Source organism: Schistocerca americana, chromosome 8 (assembly GCF_021461395.2).
Source record: "Schistocerca americana isolate TAMUIC-IGC-003095 chromosome 8, iqSchAmer2.1, whole genome shotgun sequence".
Classification (NCBI taxonomy): domain Eukaryota; kingdom Metazoa; phylum Arthropoda; class Insecta; order Orthoptera; family Acrididae; genus Schistocerca; species Schistocerca americana.
In genome coordinates this window covers 413,701,061-413,724,763 of record NC_060126.1, presented here as the reverse complement: position 1 = coordinate 413,724,763, position 23,703 = coordinate 413,701,061, and the positions used below count along the sequence as shown (strand labels likewise).

Here is a 23,703-nt window from a genome sequence, read left to right as displayed (position 1 = left end):
TTGCTTGTCTGAAATTGCATAGTATGAGTGTTTATGACATTAAGACTTAAACTGTTAGGAATGAATTGCTTTTGGACCTGTTCAGCTATCATCTAAACTGTGTCTGCTAGGGCTGAGTTTGAGCACTCGGTTAGTACGTGTGTGTCATCAGCAACATTATAGTTTCAACTTATAGTGAATCTGATATTAGTATCTTGAATCATTTATGAAATATTCCAAGTACCAACCTTATATGGGAAGCCATGTGTGACAGCTTTCTCAACATTGGCTCCTGGAAATTTGAGAGTAGTTGTTTTCATTATGCCCAATACTTTTATTTCAAAATATCCCACTAGGGTCTGTTGGGAATATCTGTTACTTTCACATTCTTAATAAACAAAACCTATGAAAGGTTGTGAAATGTTTTGAACTGTCAGTCTGTTGATCATGTTTGGGTTCCTTATCAGACAAAAGAATGCTTATCAAGAATGAGCTGGACAAGAGTTTTTGTTAACAACTTCCTATATGGATGAATTTTACTGGAAAAATTCTTTCAAAGTGTATTGCAACCTAGCATCTATTTTTTTACAACTACATTTAAGTGACTGCTATTCCTTACTAACTGAAAGATGTAACTTCTAAATATTTGAGTGCTGTGACTCAGTATAATAACTTATCAGCAATGGTGCAGCAAACAGTTTTAAATATTTTTGATTCTTTATGCATGTTACATTATTTTTATTCATATGGAGAATGATCTCTTGCAATTGCACCAAGCACTGATCACCTGCATAAGCTGGGGCCAACTGCCTGAATAACTGAAAAATCAGAACTAAGTCATGCATATAAATTAACAGTGTAGGAAAAGATAGATTACTATGTACTATAAAATAGACACATTAAGTTGAAGACAGGCAAAATTAAAAGACGCTTATATAGAGCTTTCAGCCACAGCCTTCATCATCAAAATAGAAACACACACCATTCATACACACAAGCAAGCACACCTCATGCACACAAGTCCACCTACTCCAGCAGCTCAGGCCAGATTTGTGGGAGCTGGCAGTCATGTGTGCATGAGGTGTGCTTGCTTGTGTGTATGAATGGTGTGTGTTTCTCTCTTGCTGTAAGCTTCACGTAAATGTCTTTTAACTGCCAAACAATGGAAAATACAGGATGGAATATAACAATATTATGAAAAGGAAAATTGCCACTCACCGTATAGAGGAGATGCTGAGTCACAGATAGGAATAACAAAAAGATTGTCACAAATAACACTTTCGGCCAGTAAGGCCTTCTTCAAAATCGCTATTGTACGAGGAAGTGATAAGCCTTTATTAGGCTTAGAATCCTACTATGACAGAGACATTATTGCCTATCGTACATTTTCTATTGGAGTTAATGGAGATAAGAATTATGGTACAGCTGCTGTACTTACTGATAAACCATTTTCTTTATATAGCACAAATAGGAGACGTGTTAATGCTAATGATAGAGTTAATATTTGGGCCAAGGTTGATGGTGTTTTAACTAATTATATTAAAGTACAAGGTGATGTGACTGTATATTATCATCCTTAATAAAGTGACCATCCTTATCTATCCAGTGAGATTTTTTTTTTTTTTTAAAACCAAAAACACTAAACATATGCACTGAAGGGTGTGGGAGTTCAGACTCCCGGGGAGGTGGGTGGGTAATATATCATGGCTGTGTGCGCTGCCACATTGGCAGATGACCTTGAACGAGTTTCACTCGGCCGCCGCTAGGGCTGGGAGGATCGCACTATAGTTTTAACTAAGCGCGATCCGCAGAATTGCTCGACTTCTGTCGCCGCTATACAGGCAGCTGCAGGCTAATTCGACATGAGGCCGCTGCACGAAGCACACAGCCATGCCTTACCATCGGAGAAGATATTACAGGAAGCAGAGAATGCCAGTTTATAAAACCATGGACAGTTTTGGTTTTGTACCTAATAATGCCTGAGACTGCAGTCATGTGTGTGTGAGTTGTGTTGGCATGAGTGTGTGTGTCTGTCGTCTATTTCTGAAGAAGGCCTTACTGGCTGAAAGTGTTATCTGTGACAGTCTTTTTGTTATGCCTATATGTGACTCAGTATCTCTCCTATATGGTGAGTGGCAGTTTTCCTTTTCATAATATTGTCTTTCACCTGTGCTTGTTTGCAATTTAAGATATCTTCTTTATGGTAAGTAGCAATTTACTTTTCCTACAATGCTGATATTCCTACCTGGAGTTCCCATTTTCTGATCATGCATATAAATTGTTAGTAGTGATTGTTCTATTACACTTCCTGTATTAATACAACACTATTTCATCCATCGCTGACAACTTCTCAAATAAGGCAAAGTATTTCATCCTACAAGCTAAGTAGTCCACAGTGCCACTTGCTGGTCTGTTGCATGTGTTTGTGTTTTATTTACTTGATGAGATGATGAAATTTATGAAAGGCTTTATGCAAGTAATTAAGTACAGCATTAGCCTGAGTGCATCAGGTGTGGTGAGAAACATGTCCATACAAACCAAAAATCCCAGTTGGACATGGATTTTTTCAGTCACTTCACCTCTCGGTAATGTGAGGATTCACCAGGAACAGCATATGTTCAGATTCCACGTTAAACTGTAGGTCCCCTTTCCCCATATATTATTGTAGGTTAAGTACAGGAAAGATGCCAAAACTCCTTCTGATTGAAAGACTAGCATTTTGACACTGAGCCATACAAACTTAATATTATTAATGTGAGTATCATTATCTACAGCCTTCTGACAAATCAATAGGACAGTCAGAATATCACACTATTGCTATATTGGGAATCCATACTTTTTTTACATAGCACAGCTGTTGTATTGTTTCTTCAGCTGAGTCACTGTTAACAAGCACAGAATGTTCCAGTTTTTGTTCAGTAATTCTGAGTGTCATTTTTGACTGGTTTTCTGTGATTAAAGTCAGTAATTCTGAGTATCATTTGTTTGATTGGTTTTATGTGTGTCTCTCTCTCTCTTCGTATTCTGAGTTTATTTTTTTATCTGTGCTTACTTCTTACACTCAGTACCATAGCACATGTCCCAAACTGTCATTTTGGCACTAAGAATTTACCATTTGTATATTTTTATCTATCCTTTCTACTAGCTCCTTTTTTCCCTTATTTGAAATACTTCCAACTCTTCTCTAGTTTTACGGTTGTCCAAGTTTCACTTTCATACCATACCCTAATCTGCTCCTGATATACACTCCTGGAAATGGAAAAAAGAACACATTGACACCGGTGTGTCAGACCCACCATACTTGCTCCGGACACTGCGAGAGGGCTGTACAAGCAATGATCACACGCACGGCACAGCGGACACACCAGGAACCGCGGTGTTGGCCGTCGAATGGCGCTAGCTGTGCAGCATTTGTGCACCGCCGCCGTCAGTGTCAGCCAGTTTGCCGTGGCATACGGAGCTCCATCGCAGTCTTTAACACTGGTAGCATGCTGCGACAGCGTGGACGTGAACCGTATGTGCAGTTGACGGACTTTGAGCGAGGGCGTATAGTGGGCATGCGGGAGGCCAGGTGGACGTACCGCCGAATTGCTCAACACATGGGGCGTGAGGTCTCCACAGTACATCGATGTTGTCGCCAGTGGTCGGCGGAAGGTGCACGTGCCCGTCGACCTGGGACCGGACCGCAGCGACGCACGGATGCACGCCAAGACCGTAGGATCCTACGCAGTGCCGTAGGGGACCGCACCGCCACTTCCCAGCAAATTAGGGACACAGTTGCTCCTGGGGTATCGGCGAGGACCATTCGAAACCGTCTCCATGAAGCTGGGCTACGGTCCCGCACACCGTTAGGCCGTCTTCCGCTCACGCCCCAACATCGTGCAGCCCGCCTCCAGTGGTGTCGCGACAGGCGTGAATGGAGGGACGAATGGAGACGTGTCGTCTTCAGCGATGAGAGTGACTTCTGCCTTGGTGCCAATGATGGTCGTACGCGTGTTTGGCGCCGTGCAGGTGAGCGCCACAATCAGGACTGCATACGACCGAGGCACACAGGGCCAACACCCGGCATCATGGTGTGGGGAGCGATCTCCTACACTGGCCGTACACCACTGGTGATCGTCGAGGGGACACTGAATAGTGCACGGTACATCCAAACCGTCATTGAACCCATCGTTCTACCATTCCTAGACCGGCAAGGGAACTTGCTGTTCCAACAAGACAATGCACGTCCGCATGTATCCCGTGCCACCCAACGTGCTCTAGAAAGTGTAAGTCAACTACCCTGGCCAGCAAGATCTCCGGATCTGTCCCCCATTGAGCATGTTTGGGACTGGATGAAGCGTCGTCTCACGCGGTCTGCACGTCCAGCACGAACGCTGGTCCAACTGAGGCGCCAGGTGGAAATGGCATGGCAAGCCATTCCACAGGACTACATCCAGCATCTCTACGATCGTCTCCATGGGAGAATAGCAGCCTGCATTGCTGCGAAAGGTGGATATACACTGTACTAGTGCCGACATTGTGCATGCTCTGTTGCCTGTGTCTATGTGCCTGTGGTTCTGTCAGTGTGATCATGTGATGTATCTGACCCCAGGAATGTGTCAATAAAGTTTCCCCTTCCTGGGACAATGAATTCACGGTGTTCTTATTTCAATTTCCAGGAGTGTATTTCTAACTTTTGTGATCTTGTGAATTCACAGATCCTAATTAACAGTATTCTTTTATTGTCATCCTGAAGTATTTTTACTACTATTATTCATCACTTCCATCTTTGTTTTGCTTGTTCTCAATGCAAGTTGTGTGTTAAGTTGTCTTGTAACTGTATGTACCATTTGAAAGTTCTTCTGAGTTCTCTTTTCTTTAGCCATACTTTTATTTAGCCATGAGAGCTATGTTATTTCCAAATTTCTTTGAACTCCTTCATTACTTCTTCAAGAAAAAAGTTAAACACACTGATGATAGCCTTCAGTCTTGCTTTACACTTTTGTTACACGTATTGTGTTTCTGTAGCTATTGTAGAGTTTTTCTGTCTCCTAATCCTACCTCCCATCCCGTTCAGAATTTGAAACATTTTATTGTTCCCCACAATGAGTTTCTGTATGTTTGCAAATAACGTTACAAAATCTAGATTTCTAAATTTTTCTTTTTTGTTTCCTAAGGCCAGAATCACTCTGTTGGTTCCTATACCATTCCTGAATCAAAACTGATATTCATCCAGTGCCTGTTGATTTTATTCTTTTATTCTTTAGTATTTTATCATAGTGGGTAATTTAAGATGTTATCAGTTTGATTGCTGTGTACTTTTCACATATATCTTTCTTCATAGTGCGGTGATAGCCCTCTTTTGGGAATCTCAAGAAATATCTCCAGTGTCAGAAATTCTTGTTATCAAAGTACTTACAACAGGCCTCTAGTTTACACATGTCCTTGTGGTTTTTATAGTTCAGAATGTACCTCATTAACTCCAGCTAACTTGTGTGGACCCAAATGATTCAATGGTTTCTCAAATTATGATCAAATTAGCTGATTTGTTCTACTTGACCTTCTCCTCTTCTACTGCTTTTCCATTCTTTTTTGTCACACAGACTACGAATATTCCAAATTTACCCTGTCTATAATACTTGACTGATGCTTTATATTTGTTTCTCACAGTTCCACACTTCCTTTTTACCTCCCCAAAGTTACAGTTAACTTTTCTCACATTCTGTAATCGTATATAATTTTTATATGCTTCTGTCATTAGTACTAAACTGATGACATTGTATTTACTGCAGAGTTCATTTCTAAGTAGTTTATACTAATGGCTTTCCATGATACCCTGTGACTCATACATTTCCTTCTTTCAGTGATAAGCTACTGTATTTCTCTTTACTGTATTATACTCCTCATTTACTGAACAGTCCTCTGTGGTTTTATTTAGTCTGATATTCACTTTTATTCATTTATTTACTAGCATTCAATTTTAACCTGCTGCCTGGGTACTGCAGCAGATCATGGTATATCTATTATTACATATTTTTGACTGAGTGCACAGGCTTCTGCTTTATGGTGATATTAGTGTGTTCATATATTTTAACTAACAATATTATGAGAAGGAAAGTTTCTACTCACCATATAGTGGAGATGCTGAGTCGCAAATAGGCACAACAAAAAGATTTTTACACTTAAAGCTTTCAGCCAATGGCCTTTTCTGTGAATGGAGTTTCTGTATCATAGAGGCAGATTTTAACAACTGGCATCAGAAGGCTCTCCAGTTTCACACAACACAGTCAGGTGCTTGATTTCTGAATTCTGATAAACTGGGACTGTGGCTGATAAGGCTCCTTGGTCAAAGCCATCTTCAGTTACCTGCAACAAAAAAGATTGTTATAACTTCTGAACCATAACTGCTACTTTGAATCTGTTTGGAGGAATGAACTTATCAGAAAAATGCTGATGTTATTTGATCCATCATATGACCCCATTTCCATCTCTCTCTCTCTCTCTCTCTCTCTCTCTCTCTCTCTCACACACACACACACACACACACACACAATATTGTCAATTTCAACATGGCACCCATGTTTTGTACATACCATAAAATATAGACCATTCCTGCAGGGTTTTTGACACAATAGGGTGTACTGTGACTTTTGACTCACACTGTACTTATTCAGCTGTCCTAGGTGGAAATCATGTAGTTAGTGCTGTGTTTGAACATGACGTGAACTGTTCGAACAGCATACATCACAGTCAGGGAAATCTTGAGTTCTGTCCAATCTTTTGATTGGCCTGTAACCTAGTGGCTTTTGTTAGTACTGTTACAATAATCTGTCTTAGCATTTTTAATGCACTGTCGATTTAAATGATAAAAATAGCCGTAAAACACAGACTAAATATCGTCTAGGATAGAGACCATGTGTAACAGTGGCAACTAATAAATAAATAAAAGATTGCAATCATGATTCTCTCTGATTTCTGAGCCTTTGCTCATTCCACAATCTAGTGACATCTGATGGTATTATCTGCAAGATGGGCCTTGCCACTGTAATTCATTCTCATGATAAACTTTACAGTCACTTTATTATGATATATTTTGTTTTATTTGGTTTTTAATTCTTCATTAACTGTCTTAAACTGTTTAATCTGAATGTTGCTGTCTTGTTTCCAAACTGATTAAAATCTGGTAACACATCTTTTATCTGTTATTCTAATACATGAACAGAGACTGAATTGCTCATTTGCAACCTACTTAGTAAATTGTTACTGCCTCTCTTAAACAAATAAAGTGTAATACTGGGTTCAGTCAAGTAATATGTTTTGGTGGATAACATATTTGTCTTTATTACCTTTATTTAAGAAACAGTATAAATGTCTGTATATCCATATATAGTGGTACTGTATGACAACTCATACTGTAAATTTGTTCAAACACAATGGGAGTTTTTGTAGTGTTTTACAAAATTTTCAAATTTCAAACAGAGCCATAGCTTATTGTTGCAGCTAGTTTGTAGTTTCTTGCATTTCCCTGGCAATCATACTGCATGATTCGAATGTCAAGTGACCATTCAAACAAGCTTGATACTGTATTGAATGCTGCATCATATCAGGAAATCTTGAGCCACTTTCTATGTGAGTATAATTTCCCAAATCCTATATCCAGCTGCCTGTTCCACAGCACTGATGAAATCCATGATAGATGCAGATTTAGGAGTGTGTGCAAAACTGAGTCCTTTCTTAAGAACTGAAAAAACATTCTCACCTAGTTGCTTGGCCATGAGATTGATGATAGTCCTGCAGGAAGTGTCAGAAGGTTGTCTCTGTGTTATATGCTCAAATTTTAATGGCTGATATCCAGTGGCCTTCCTTTGTTCAGAATCTCCTGTGGCACATGTGACACCATCAGTCCACTCTGTGTCCAAGAACTGAACTGGTTGGCCAGCTGTAGATGTAAAATGAAAAGTTCTTTGTTAGTTGAGTCCAGGCACTGGCAAATAAAGCATATTCTCCATCCTACTATGGCTAGGATGGTACATTTCTTCATTCTTCTAGCTGTCACTGAGTTGATGTGATGTGTTACCTTGGCAAAGTTTGACACTACACATTGTTCAGAGTGTCTCATAAGGAATGAAAATGAACTCTGCAAATGGCTCTTCCAGTGGCATGGCTTGTCAAGTTGAGACACAAACAGCACATTAGATTGCAGGAGTCATGGAACATTGGCTACTGGAATTACACAGAACAGATTATGACCATACTAATGTTCTGACACAGACATCTAACCTGTGGCTCTGTGTCATTAAAGTCTTTTATCAGTATTTGAGTAAGGGAACAACTGATCAGTCATGATAGCACCTACATCCTTAGTAAGGCCCGGGAACCTGCAATTTGTCTGATTAAGAAGAAGATGGAGATACCCCACAAGGAACCAATTTCAGTGGCAGGTGGAGGGACAGCAGAAGTGCCACCAGCATGTGTACCTGGGTGTGAACCTAGGACAGAGCAATGAGTGGACAGGAGGAATGGGAGAGGAAAAGCTGGGTATGGATGGTGGCTACAAAAGCAGATCAGAGGGAGGGGAAGAAGAGAGAAAAGTGCCACACTGACCTCCATGTAGACAGTTCGTCAGCACATCTGTGATGGCAAAGTGGTTGCTTGCCAAAATATTGTACCCTTTGGACATCCACCCTGGAACTAAGTAAACCTGGAAGTAAACCTGGAGAAGATGAAGAATCACACGTGGCATCTTCTTACCAGTAACAGCAGCTGCCATTCTAACTGTGATTAAATATGTAGCTATCTCATGCCTGAACTGAAAACAGATGCTTGTCAGCATGGATTTGAAACCTGCAACCAGAATGTATGTGGTTACTATGTGCTCATTGCATATTAAAATTATTTTTGTAACTGTAATGTCCTTTTCAGAAACGCAATGGTAGCCATTAGTTTGAGCGCTGTACACCCTTGCTGACTTGTTTCCTACCATGGCTGCCTGCTGTATTTATAATATTTGGGAAACAGTTGGTTTGAATTGAGGAGCACCTTACCATAACATTTTACTAAATCTTAATACCCTGCCTCCTAGTTCACAGGTTCCTGCCAATGTGTGAACACTCTTCTCAGCAGCTTACACAGTTGTCTGACCCTTATAAACATATTACTGAGTCCATGCTGTATTTGGTTGACTGTCTATAGTACTGGAAACACTTATGTCCTTCCAATGGAATGCACTTGTCTGACGACGTATCTTAAGGCAACAACCAAGTTGTTGATTTCTCCAGGTATGGCTAAACTCATGTTGTCCCCAGATTCCTAGTATAACTCTGCAGGGCCTATCTCGTAGTTACTAGACTTCTTCATGCCTGACAAAATATACCCACAGGTTTTCATATCAAATTTTTTGTGTCTGATGTTATTCACTTTAAGGCTTCTTCATGATTTGCTCTGTTCTTTTCTGTCCATGCCTGAAGCAGAACTTGTGTACTGTAAGAGGCAGTCAAATGAAAACTGAACATTCACCACAATAGAGCCACAGAATTGACCCATTCAAAGGTAATTACTGTAAGTGTTAAGACATTTATACTACTGGGAGAAGAGAAGATCAATTTCTGTTTTGTAGAATGTGGTCTTCAGTCACACAGTTTTCTTGGTGGTGGCCTCGAAACTTGACTCCCACAGTTTGCACCGGCACACTTGACCTGATGAAGCTATTTTGCAGAGGAGGCACTGGAGAGGAATTTATGATTTTCTGCTGCATTTGGATTTTAATAGGTGCTGAACACTGCCTTAACATTTTCCTCTATGGAATGGCCCTCCTAGTGTTTTGGAGCCAAGTGGAGTGGATATCTTCTTCCTTCAAATGTTTCCTGTCTCTTTGGTCTGTGTCGTTAACCACTTGTGTGTATTTTCTGCTCTTTATTCTGTATACTTTCCTTGCTGGCCATAATTGGTTTGCTCTATTTCTCTCTAGAGGAGCATTTGGCAAGTCAGGCATTCTTTACACTGAGTTTGGCATGTTTTCCCTCAGGGTACACACGGGATGTATTTTAGTAGCTTATTTAAATTTGGACACTTTTTTTCTGGTGATTGTGTGCACCAAAATGTGCACATACTGCCACTCCTTCTCTACAAGCTGCTGCAAAGCTGGCCACTGTGGCCGAGCGGTTATAGGCACTTCAGTCAGGAACCGCGCTGTTGCTGTGGTTGCAGGTTCGAATCCTGCCTTGGGCATGGATGTGTGTGATGTTCTTAGGTTAGTTAGGTTCAAGTAGCTCTAAGTCTAGGGGACTGATGACCTCAGATGTTAAGTCCCATAGTGCTTAGAGCCATTTTGACTCAGGTTCTTGTGACAGAAAGACTTGAAAACCACATGGGAGCCATGTACTGGAACTCTTCAAAATCCAATTATATTCTTTTGATGTCCATCAGATAGTTCCTTGTCCAAGGAGTGACCTGTATCACATGGTGCACAGCTTCTTTATTGTGTGGTCCTTTCTGAAATAGCATTTGACTTCTTGGTTCATCTCAGCGTTCAATTTGTCTGTGAATTCTGCTTGAGTAACTCATCTACAAGCTCAGTCTCAGACAGAACAGACACAACATTGTACATTATAATAAGCAGACACCTTTGCTGTGGTTGCTCAAATTTAAGATCCTCTGTTAATTTTATGACAGTATTATGAAAAGATAGATTGCTGCACACCATATAGAGGTGATGTTGACTTGCAGACAGGCAAAACAGAAAGACCACTAAACATATTAGCTTTTACACATTTACACCTACATCTACATGGATACTCTGCAAATCACATTTAAGCATCTAGCAGAGGATTCATCGAACCACCTTCACAATTGTCTACTATTCCAAACTCGTATAGCATGTGGAAAATACAAACACCTGTATCTTTCCGTATGAGCTCTGATTTCCCTTATTTTATCATGGTGATCATTTCTCCCTATGTAGGTCAGCATCAACAAAATATTTTCACATTTAGAGGAGAAAGTTTGTGATTGGAATTTCATAAGAAGATTGCTCCACAATGAAAAATGCCTTTGTTTTAATGATGTTCATCCCAAATCCTGTATCATTTCAGTGAAACTCTCTCCCCTATCTCGTGGTAATACAAAATATACTGCCCTTCTTTGAACTTTTTTGATGTACTCTGTGAATCTTATCTGGTGAAGATCCCACACCATGCAGCAGTATTCTAAAAGAGAATGGACAAGTGTAGTGTAGATAGTCTCCTTAGTAGGCCTGTTACATTTTCTAAGTGTCCTGCCAAGAAAAAACACAGTCTTTTGTTAGCCTTCCCCAAAACATTTTTTATCTGTTCCTTCCAATTTAAGCTGTTCATAATTGTAATTCCCAGGTATTAGTTGAACTTAAGGCCTTTAGATTTGACTGATTTATCGCATAACCTAAGTTTAATGGATTCCTTTTAGCACTCATGTGGATGGCCTTACACATTTCGCTATTTAGGGTCAATTGCAATTTTCGCACCATACAGATATCTTTTCCAAATCATTTTACAATTTGTTGTGATCTTCTGATGACTTTACTAGTCAATAAATGACAGCGTCATTTGAAAAAAACCTAAGACAGCTGCTAAGATTGCCTCCCAAATCATTTATATAGATAAGAAACAGCAAATTGGGGAACTACAAAAATCACTTCTGTTTTACTCAATGACTCTCCGTCAATTACTATGAACTGTGACCTCTCTGACAGGAAATCATAAATCCAGTCACACTATTAAGATGATATTCCATGAGACATAAAGCCTTCATCTGAGATAGACAACATACACACCCATATATTCACACAAATACAGCTCACACATGCATGAACACTGCCTCTGGCTGCTGAGGCTACATTCTGTTAATTTTATATTTGCTATGACTTTTTGCTGTGTCTTTTGGTGTCTCAGTCTCTAAAAATGTGGATTTATTTGTTGCTTTGATACTCTTTATTTTCTTGTTGAGGTCTTTTAAGTTAGTAAACATTTTATTTGTAGCCTTTGCTTCATCATCTCTTATTGACCTCAAGCCTCTATGGATGTAAGTTTCATATTTGTTGAATCAACCTGTTTTCCTTACCCTACAAAAACAATGCTACCATAGCTCATTTTCTCACAGATGGGGAGATCAGTGCAGAGTTGCTTGACCTATTTCTCTATTTCTTCATTCTTTGCCCAGTTTTCCCTCTACCATTCACTGTATTTTTCTAACTTCTCTTTTATTTCTATCAGCCCTCATTTGGCACATGCTCCAAACCAAGAGTTTTCTTTTAAAATCTGTTGCCTTTTGTTCTGTTAAGTCATCACCAATGTATTTCAGCATATTTTCATTGAATTCCTGGATACTGTTGACATTAGAGTTTGAGTCTTCAACCTCATTAGTTTGTGGGTGCTTGTTTATCTTGTTTCCTGATATTGACTCTCTGTAGAGAATTTCCACACTATTTTTTCCCTTTATACTCCTCCCTGCTTCAGATCTCATGGTTAAAGGATTATTTGATCAAGCATACTGGGAGAAAAAGTCCAAATGTGAATGTAAAAATAAGATTTTCAGTGATTCAACATCCACCAACATCATACAACAGGAAATTCCTTTATGACCTGTCATTAATTTTCTTCTTTTTTGCGACTTAACTGACACTATTTTACATAAATTAACTACAGCTAATTGATGGGCTTACTTATTTGAGAGCAAATAAAAATGCCCTCTCTTACTTGAAAATTATTTGTGATGAATTTTCTTTTAAGTATGTGAAACTTTCACCTTCCTTATCCACAGAAAAATACTATGATTTTCCTCCATGTCAATAAGTTATCAACAAACAAATTTAGGAAAGATCGACAGGAGATGCAAGGACACAGTAACACCTCAGAAAATTGCACGAACTTTTTAGTGAACTATCATTGTTTTGTTTCATATAAATACAGACTTTATTCCTTCTTATTTCTATTTCCATTGCTATTACAGCTGATCACTCAGGCAGGTATAGTCAATATTTTTGCAGCTGCAGAAGTTCAATGTTCTCTCTCTCTCTCTCTCTCTCTCTCTCTCTCTCTCTCTCTCTCTCTCCCCCCTCTCTCTATGTCTCTCTCTTTCCTAGTGCATACTTGCTTGCATGCTGCTTGCTTATAACAGTTACTGGCAATAGCTTGCTTGACAACCAATACAATTTTCTGAGTTGCTACTGATGACTGTCTCCCTACCTGAATGATTAGGGTTACAGCCTTTGGTATAGAAGGACCATTCAGTTTCGAGTACCAACTTAGATTTTTTCTGAGCAGGTGAGGAGCTGCTTGAATAAAGACATAGGGGTGCTACCAGGATTCATCTACTGGCAGTAACGGCTGGAGGGATTGGTGACTTGCTGAACATATGTTCCACAATCATAGGTTACTACTTGTAGTGCACCATAGGCAACAATCGGCCTATTGGAACAGACCTAAGGCCTAATCTGTGGTGTTTATGTTTAGGAATTACTAATGGTTTACCAGTGACACATGCCTTTCAAGTGTTCATCCAACTGTGATACAACTTTCAGAAATATGTTTCTGATTTATGTGGGCCAGTGAGCAACTATCAGGCTGTGAATCCTCCTTTGCAGTGAAATTTCTTAAAGCCAAATATATGGGCGGGGAAAAAGCCACATAAGTATTGCCACTGTGAGTACTTGTAACTTACACAACCATGGACCCAATTCCGATCCACCATCAGAAATGCTGGATGAAACTTTGACAAAGACTGTCACCTGAGTAGTCAAATTTAAACAATATTCATCCAAAAACGTTATAAAGGCATCACATCAAGAAACACAGTGAAACCCTTTAAGTATTTCACACAGATCCAAATCCCTCTTTCTTGTCAGTTCCAAAATATTTTATTGTACTTAACAAGACTTCCACTATTGTCTATTCTTGGTGAGTGTGAAAAATGCCTGATTGCACTGTGATTCAGATTCTGTGTGTCCTCCAATAACTGACTGATAGTTCACATATAGGAAGAAGGTGAAGTGACCACCTCCAGTAAGGACATGCAAAGTAAAATAATGTAATGTCAAACTTTTCTTCATGCTGATGACTACTTTACTTACATGATTCTGGCAAGAAATGCATCTAACTTCATTTACAAACACAGTATTAAAATACAAACAGCAGTTGCTAGAACACAGTATAAATGACTGTTAAACCATTGTATACTTTTCTATTTTATAGATTGTGCTTTATAATTATATCTGCACTGCATATGTACATATACTTTAATTACAGGTGGAATCTGACATCGAAAGTGACACCTCAGTGTTTGATGTCAAATCTCCAACGCGAGACACAAGCCCAAGTGGAGGAGGCAGCAGTGGAAGTGGAAGGAGACGGAGTTGCACCAGCAGCAATAACAACAATAATGGGGGTGGCAGTGGAGGCGGCTCAGGGGGAGAGAGCAGCAGTGGTGCCACAACAGTCTCCTGTCCCACGTCCACTGAGACAATGACTCCTACCCTTAAGGCAGTGCGTTCAAGTAGTGAAAGCCCCAGTGGAGTGGTGGACGCACAAGGTTCAGCTACGTGAGGACTGAGCCAATAAGAGTGTTCAACTCCCTGTTTGAACTGAAGAGCAACAAAGCTTTTTGCAGCATTTTTGTGGCTTGGTCATGAGGACTGCTCTATTCACAAGATGCTGGTCCTGGGAGTGTGTTTACACTCAACTTTCTCCCTCAGACTTCAAGTGAAAAAATTGTGATGAGTATTAAAAAGTGCAATAGTGGCACTAGTTATCAGGAATGCTTTCATAAGAGTAAGGCAAAAAAGTCTTTTATTTTGCATATGATTACTTTCACATCATCAGCTGACTATATATAGGAACACTGCTTCAGCAGAGCACAGAACTAAAAAGACAGCCTTAGTGAAAATGTTGCAGATGACAGCAAGTTTCAGTGGAGATAGTTGAGAGAACTGTCTGTTACACTGAACTTTTACAGGCTTTACAAAACAATGGTGTGTAATATGTAAATTGCACCACTGGATGACATTCCACAAATGAAGCACATTTTATGATGCCTCGTCATAATTCTAATTTGTGAAGAGCTTTGATTTTAATCTGATAGAATAAATAAGCTTGTTCAGGGAACGTTTATTCAGGCCTTGCCTCGCAGTTTTCATTTAGATATGCATGTTGTACTGTTATATGTGTATGTAGTATTTATGAGAAAAGTTGTACAATCAGTTGTTTTCAGAACATTTTTGCTATGCTGGCCAGTGATAACTTGTGCAATAAATTTAATTCTTGTGATTACTGTTATTAAATTAGTTACTGTTATCCAGTTTTCAAAAAAAATTGCAACATTGTATTAAATACTGAGTTGAAAAGTTGTTGGCGCATCCTCCTCCTCCTCACTTTTTTAATCTGTAGGGTTTATGAATGCCTAGCAGAGAGAGAATTATGTAATTATCTGCTTTGTACCTAATAAGGCATTAATTCCCTAAAATGTGAGGAGTGACAGGCAAATGCATCATCTTAAGTAAAATTGTGAAATGTCCCACCAGGGAAATTATGCCATCATCTTAAGTGTATATTACTGTTAATTTAGCACCAGTGTTGTGACTCTATTTGAGAACTGAGGAAAGACTGTGTTTAAATTGCTAAGTAATGCTGAAAATGTTAAAACTACTCTCTAAGTTTGTTTCGTCTTTTACACTGATGCTATTTATTTATTAGATTTCTGTGTTATAACTAATTATGAGCACTTCACAAACAGTGAAATATTCTGGTATACCAGAGTTAATCCAGGTAGAAAAACGATTTACTGGGATAATTTTTATCATATCTTTTATATGTACTGATGCATATTAGCAGTCATATGCAGCAATGCTGTGATATTACTTTTAGATTGATACAACTGATACGTTACCACGTTTTACACATTTGAACATTCCTAGTAGATAAGTCCTTTCAATTAATTTAATTGTATTTGGGGAAACTCTACCATTTCTGTCTCTGTAAACAAATTTACTCTGCAAGGCTTCTGTATATGATAACAGAATTCCTTATGCTGTGGTGTTGCACTGCCTTGCCAGAATATGTTGTACATAATATTAGCAATCATTCGCCCTCAGACTTATTTGTCATTTACTTTTTGATGATATTCATAATTGGCTGGCTTGACTATTCCCTCACATATTGCTGATAAGACTGTTTTGCATTATTTTTCAATATCCTAGATGGTAAGCTGATTTCCACTTTCAAAACTATTGTAATGTGTAACTGAAGTAACAACTGCAAATTGTAATAGCAGGACAGAAAGGAAAGGCAAAAATATGAACCACTGAGGGTTGTACTTTTGCAAGTAATAAATGCAAGAGATGTTTGTTTCTCAAATGTATATGCATAACGAGAATAAGACTAACTTCTTAGGGTGAGCTAATTTGTTTACAAATGAAGGACAGCAGTTAGAAAATGCCAGAACCATGTTTTCATTACTCTTGTGTGAATCTGCATAGATGTTATACAAGCTGATTATGTTACAAAATCAAATACAAATATTTGTTCCTGTAGCAAGAGTAAAAACATATTTTTAATTCAATTGTGACATTCACATTTACTTTTATTTTTTCACAGTGCTTTAATGATGACTTGTATATGTTATTCCCATTCTTTCTCTTTGAGGTACATGCAGTTTCTAGCATTCCACTTCTGTAGTCATTTTTCATCTTTAACTTCCACATAATCTAATTTAATGAATCAAGAAATGCACAGAAAAACCATGCCATTCCTCATATTAGACTTCAAGGTGTTTCACAATATAATTATTTGATAACAACATAAATTGTTTTAATCTTCTCCATTCATTCTCATCTTCTCATACCTAAGTGAAAAAATTCAGCTATAGAGATTCAAACTTTCCAAAGGAATTAATTATTCAAAAGCTGCCAGTAAAAGATTGGTAAAAAGCAAACATCTGCAAATGAAAAAAAAAAAGACGAAGAAAAGTGAAGGTGGAAATGTGAGGCATCTAACATGCTTCACAACTTTTATTTGTAATGTTGTTCTTCCCACTTCAAGGGTTAACAGCTCTACATTGGCAACTTATCTCTTTTTGTTCATCATGTTGTCAATTGACACCATAATCAACTACAGTGGGGAAACACAAAGTGTCTTTGTTCCAAAACAGTGATGGCAGATGACACACTTTAGCTCTGCTGTCTGCCATGTGCAGTGCTTTTGTCTGCTTCAATTTCGATTTACAGTTGAAGCTTTATCATTTTGTGGGGTATATCCTAAATACTCTGTATGGTGCTTCATATATTTTCTTGCAATTTTGAGTCAGCTTAAGATTTATTGAAGGTGAAGGTCATAAATATTGCTTACATGTGATAGAGTGAACATATTTTCAGTTACATTGTGAGCTATATTTCTTTTCTCAAATTTGTGTCGAGGTGATTTCAAGTGACACCATTTTCTTCTTTTTTTTTTCAAAAATTGTTAACGAAATATCAGTTGTTTGCAGTAAGGGTGTTTAGATAAATGATTTTACCAAGGGAAATGCAAATACTTGGCAGAAGAAATATAGTTACACACTACTGGATCCTCACTTGATAACTCCAGTTTTTAACACAACTCTTCATCTGATTCTTGGCACTTTCAAGTGCCATCTACCCATTTCTGTGTAGCTCATACTTTTGGTATCTTCATGACCCAAAGACAGATCTTCAATAGTTTTCCTGCATTTTATTTACATGTGGTATTAGTTTCATGGCTTAGTATTTTTCTAGACAGTGAAAATATTTTCATATTTTTGAGCACTCCAATTACTCCTTTTGTACATCTTTCGTGTAAGTATACCTTACAAATTATCTTTACACACTATGTTTTGTCTGTTAAAGATATGAAAACTGCAGACAGTTAGTTCTATGGGCTTCATGTAAGATATTTTGTACCATGTCATCTAAAATTATTGCAAAGAGAAAATGACAAACACTGAATCCTGGTGCAGAGAACATTTAATGGCAAATCTTTATTTTAATTACACATGTGAGTTTCTTGCAAGTAGGAGCAACAATTTCCAGTGGTAGTGTCAAGTAAAGATACTTAAGAGCAGCAGGATAACAAACCCATACTTCTACGGAGAAGTGAAAAGAGAAAGATCAGAGCAAAGGTCAAGAAACCAGTGGTGAGAGAACAGGAGCAAAAGGCCTAAGATGTGAAGATGTCTATTGTGACAATAAGAAGAGATGGTAAGCAACTGCATGCCACTCTCACCTGAAAAATGATATCAGTCTTACAGCTATCCACTATTCATTGTATACTTATCTTTATATTTCATAATCACAGCTACAAGCCTTTCACAGAGGAATAGAGATCACTGTCATATGCTTCTATTGGAAAATTTTTCATTTAGGTTGCTCCCTCACCTTCCAACCCCCTTCCCTCCTCCCTCCCCTTCTAACTCCCCACTTGCACAGAATGCATCTTGTGCTTTGTCACCACTAAATATAGGCCTGAAAAATATAATTCCCACATTACTTAAGATATTTGGCATTGTTTTAAGCCACAAAAAAAGCAAATAAATATCCTAGTATGTTGTGAATTGTATCAATATAATCTGTGGATTGCAGGGAAGACATTTCAGCAATTTCATCTGCCTTTTCATGTAACACATGGTCAGAATTCAACATGGTCTTTAATCCCCTTCCAAATCTGTACTATTTATTATGTTTTTTATTTCATTGTTGTATTCTCAGTGATCAGCAGTGATTATCTAATTACTTTTCTTGCCCATTGACATTTTGTATTTGTATTAAAATGCCCCACTTAACTGACAATTCTTTTACAGAGAATTCACAAAAATCCAAACCTAATAAAAATGAAACTGAGATGCCAAGTATTTCACTACACTTTCAGTGACAAAAACCTATGAGGAATTACTTGACTGCAGGAGATTAGTTATGTAGTTAGACAGAGAATAAATATGGTTTCAGACTATTTCAATACAGCACAGTCCTTCACTGTTTTGCCCTGAGATATTACAAAAATACATTATTTGAAATGCTTTCAATTTCCAGCCACTTCATTAATACTGCTTCAAAATGCCTTGACTCATACAAGAAAAATGCTAATAAATAATAACCATGAAACTGTCTGACACATCAAAATGGTGTGTCAGAAGAAAGCTTAGGATGACCATTCAGAAAATGCAGGCCTCTAATGTGATTCAACAGTTAAGCATACATTTACCATCTGTTATAAAATAGACAGTTTAGCATATACTCTAATGTTGTTTAGACTGTTCTAATTCAGGGCTGAAGACTTTCACACACAACTGGAAGCAAAACATTTTTGCATCAACTTTTTCACTGCCCTCATAATTCACATCCAAAAATCTCCATATCTTTTAAATGTTATTTTGAAAATCAGGCTTACAGGTCCACAGTGGCAAATTTGGTAAAACTGTCATATCATTACACTAGTATTATGTGGTAGTAACTTATTCAGCCATTTATTTTTATTTAAGATCAAAAATACTATCAAAGTAACAGTAAAGAGACGTCTAAGGAAAAGTGACTGTTATTTTGCATGCTTCAAATACACCTTCCTTTTGAAGCACACACACTTCATTGTATAAAAGAAAAAAATATATCATGTTTTTGCAGCACAGCAAACACTTTTCTGAGACAAAGAAGCCATTACTTTTGCCTGCTAATAAAGCAAACATCCATGTTTAAATTTCTGCTAATGTACAATTTTTATACTGTCTAGTATTAAAGTCATTCCTTCTATATAAAGATCCTCCATGTGTTTGGGTAGATTTATTTCCCTTTGTTTCCTGACGTCTGAGCTGCAAAAGCTGTTACATTATAGAAATGTTTCTATGCAGTTTTTATGCATCTCTGTTCATATATTTATGTATGTTTACCGCATAGGTTACCTTTGTATTTTCCTCAGTTGCCTCCAATAATTCTTCTACTTGAGATTACGTCCAACCACAGCACAACATAAAAAAAACATATCTTTCTTTAACTGTTCATACACTTCACTCCTGTTGTCCTCATGTCAGTACTATCATTGCAGTTATGAAACTGCTTTACCACCTCACTATAGTAAATGACCAATGTCACTAATACGGAATGTTAGGGTGGTAACAAAGGAAAGTCTAAAATGACAGCATTAAGCAACCTGGAATCATATGGGTCTGTATACAGTAGCTGAAAAAAATTAATCTGACAATATAGTAATACATAGTTAGAAACAATGAAAGAGAAATGCAGTATCAATTATATGATGCAGAATTTTCATTTGGGCCAATGTCTCTGTTGGAATGTTCCTTTTGATTACTTATTCTGACCTCATTATATGATTTCCTGGATCTTTAGTCCTCACAAGTATCTTTTACTTATGAAGAGTATTATAATAGTGTTAGGCAGTGCAACAAGCATCAGTGCCATTTAAATGAAAGATATTTAATAAAAGTAAATACACTATATCTCTAATTTTAAATTCACTTTTTTAAGCACTACACTGTAAGCAGTCACAGATGTTAAATTATTTTAATTTTCAAAATGCTTGAGAGCTTTCTGTTGTAGCTTCTCATGAAAGGAAAGAAAGTCACTTTAATTGCAAGAATTCAGCAGTACAATTAGTATTTCACAGTTACACCAACTGACACTGAAGTTTTAACAAAACAGTTTAGGATGTTTCTATAATTTCAGTGCTACCTTGACCATCCATTTAAGTCTTATATGAATGCATATTAATCTTAAAATTATGCTGGCATTGCATCAAATTTTTTAAAGCAAATTATTCATAGGTTTTTCTCTATGCTCCCATGTAATAGCTGCTACTTTCTGTTCTCTTTTGATACAATAATGCACACTTTTGTTCTTAAACGCATACACTACACTTCTAGTGAATATATTAAAATGTTTCTGGCAAAACAAATAAAAAAGTATTGAATAAAGCTGCTAATCTATGAATCCCTTCACATGACCTTGAATGTCTACAGTACATGACAATGTGCTACATTGTGCAAACAATGAAGTGTCAACTGTTACAAAAAATATCTTGGACAGTGCAGACAAGAATTATAACTTCTTTTGACAAATGTACATGTATACTTTTCCTACATTTAGTACATAGACAGGTTTTGATATATCAAGGGGTGCAATTCATTGAAAAGTTGTGCAGAATTAGTATATTAAAGCATATTTTAAGAACTGAAACATTATTTTTTAAAATTATCATATTATAAAGCTGGATTGAGACACAAGCCCATCATGCTCAATAAATGGCTATAATAATTAAAGCATGCAGCAAAACTGTTAAAGACGCCTGTGTAAAAATGAAATACATAACAGTCCAACTTTTATTTCAAGCTCGATTAAATTTCATAGAGCTTGCTGCCTTTCTAGTCATTAGTCTATAGTAGTGAATACTGACTGTATTTATACATATTATAGACAGCATAGAACTTGTCCATTGTAAACTTAGATATGAAGTTCACACATTGCATAAACCAAACTAAACAGACTGTTTTGTTAATGTAATATACAAGCTGTAAACATAGTGCAATTTTTTGTACTAGTATTTCTGAAAAAAGCCATCATGAAATAAACATTAATTCATCAGTTTTTGGTCTTGTACCTCTGTTGACAGAAAATAAAATTACAAAACTCTGAAGTACTGTTAAACCTAATCATACCTTTTATTGTGCAACTATTTTAAAGAGAAGAAAAGACCTTCTGATATCATGAATATGTTATCACTACATGAATGTGTTGTTACATTAATACTGAATCTTGCAGTAAAGATAAACTAACAGTGAGCAACATAATGACATTAAAGTTCTGTTTGTTATCATCTAATAAAGGATGTTATTGAGAAGAAGTGATTTCAACACCGCATAATTCAAATGCGCTTAATATTTGTTTAAGTTGTGCAAGTTACTAACGTACATTTACATCGCATAACATCTCATATACCATAGATACCTCATGGTGTGGGTACCATAAAGTGTACTTACAGATAAAACAACAGAGAATAATCAAACTGTGACTGTGATTTTTATTAGTCCCATAAATTTAATTTTGTATAGTTATGTACTTGTAACATGGGACACATCATTATGTTTATAATCTAGACAATATAGGCAAGATGTATGAAACAGGCGAAATACCCTCAGACTTCAAGAAGAATATAATAATTCCAATCCCAAAGAAAGCAAGTGTTGACAGATGTGAAAATTACCGAACAATCAGTTTAATAAGCCACAGCTGCAAAACACTAACACGAATTATTTACAGACGAATGGAAAAACTGGTAGAAGCCGACCTCGGGGAAGATCAGTTTGGATTTCGTAGAAATACTGGAACACGTGAGCCAATACTGACCTTACGACTTATCTTAGAAGAAAGATTAAATAAAGGCAAACCTACGTTTCTAGCATTTGTAGACTTAGAGAAAGCTTTTGACAATGTTGACTGGAAAACTCTCTTTCAAATTCTAAAGGTGGCAGGGGTAAAATACAGGGAGCGAAAGGCTATTTACAATTTGTACAGAAACCAGATGGCAGTTATAAGAGTCGAGGGACATGAAAGGGAAGCAGTGGTTGGGAAGGGAGTAAGACAGGGTTGTAGCCTCTCCCCGATGTTATTCAATCTGTATATTGAGCAAGCAGTAAAGGAAACAAAAGAAAAATTCGGAGTAGGTATTAAAATCCATGGAGAAGAAATAAAAACTTTGAGCTTCGCCGATGACATTGTAATTCTGTCAGAGACAGCAAAGGACTTGGAAGAGCAGTTGAATGGAATGGACAGTGTCTTGAAAGGAGGATATAAGACGAACATCAACAAAAGCAAAACGAGGATAATCAAATGTAGTCGAATTAAATCGGGTGATGCTGAGGGAATTAGATTAGGAAATGAGACACCTAAAGTAGTAAAGGAGTTTTGCTATTTGGGGAGCAAAATAACTGATAATGGTCGAAGTAGAGAGGATATAAAATGTAGAATGGCAATGGCAAGGAAAGCGTTTCTGAAGAAGAGAAATTTGTTAACATCGAGTATAGATTTAAGTGTCAGGAAGTCATTTCTGAAAGTATTTGTATGGAGTGTAACCATGTATGGAAGTGAAACATGGACATAACTAATGAGGAAGTATTGAATAGGGTTGGGGAGGAGAGAAGTTTGTGGCACAACTTGACCAGAAGAAGGGATCGGTTGGTAGGACATGTTCTGAGGCATCAAGGGATCACCAATTTAGTATTGGAGGGCAGTGTGGAGGGTAAAAATCGTAGAGGGAGACCAAGAGATGAATACACTAAGCAGATTCAGAAGGATGTAGGTTGCAGTAGATACTGGGAGATGAAGAGGCTTGCACAGGATAGAGTATCATGGAGAGCTGCATCAAACCAGTCTCAGGACTGAAGACCACAACAACAACAACAACAACATATGCATATAATAAGTGCAACCACAGTGGAGGAGTATCTTTTGAGAGGCCTGAAAAATATGTGGTTCCTGAATACGGTCATGTTGTAATACGAACAAACATGATTTATGGAGCATAGTACTTTACAGAGCAGCACGTAAGACACAGGTTGTGCATAGCCTTGAACACATTGACTGGACCACAGTAATACAGCACAAAGAATAGGCTGAGCACTTGTTTGCGATTGCTTGATTAATGTTGTTTCTTTGGCGGCTGAGCTGATAGCACCAGGGGGCAACTCAGGTGGCCTCTATAAGCA

At 37.6% G+C, this 23,703-nt stretch overlaps 1 protein-coding gene across 1 annotated transcript in view; it reads left to right on the top strand.

Moving 5' to 3' along the window:
• Positions 1-16,940, top strand: part of LOC124545332 (serine/threonine-protein kinase BRSK2) — a 204,196-nt gene extending 187,256 nt beyond the window's left edge. Inside the window, exon 14 of the mRNA XM_047124232.1 lies at positions 14,238-16,940. Coding sequence (XP_046980188.1) covers positions 14,238-14,534 — 297 coding nt within the window. The 3' untranslated portion in view covers positions 14,535-16,940. The remainder of the gene's footprint in view (positions 1-14,237) is intronic.
• Positions 16,941-23,703: the final 6,763 nt, after the last annotated feature.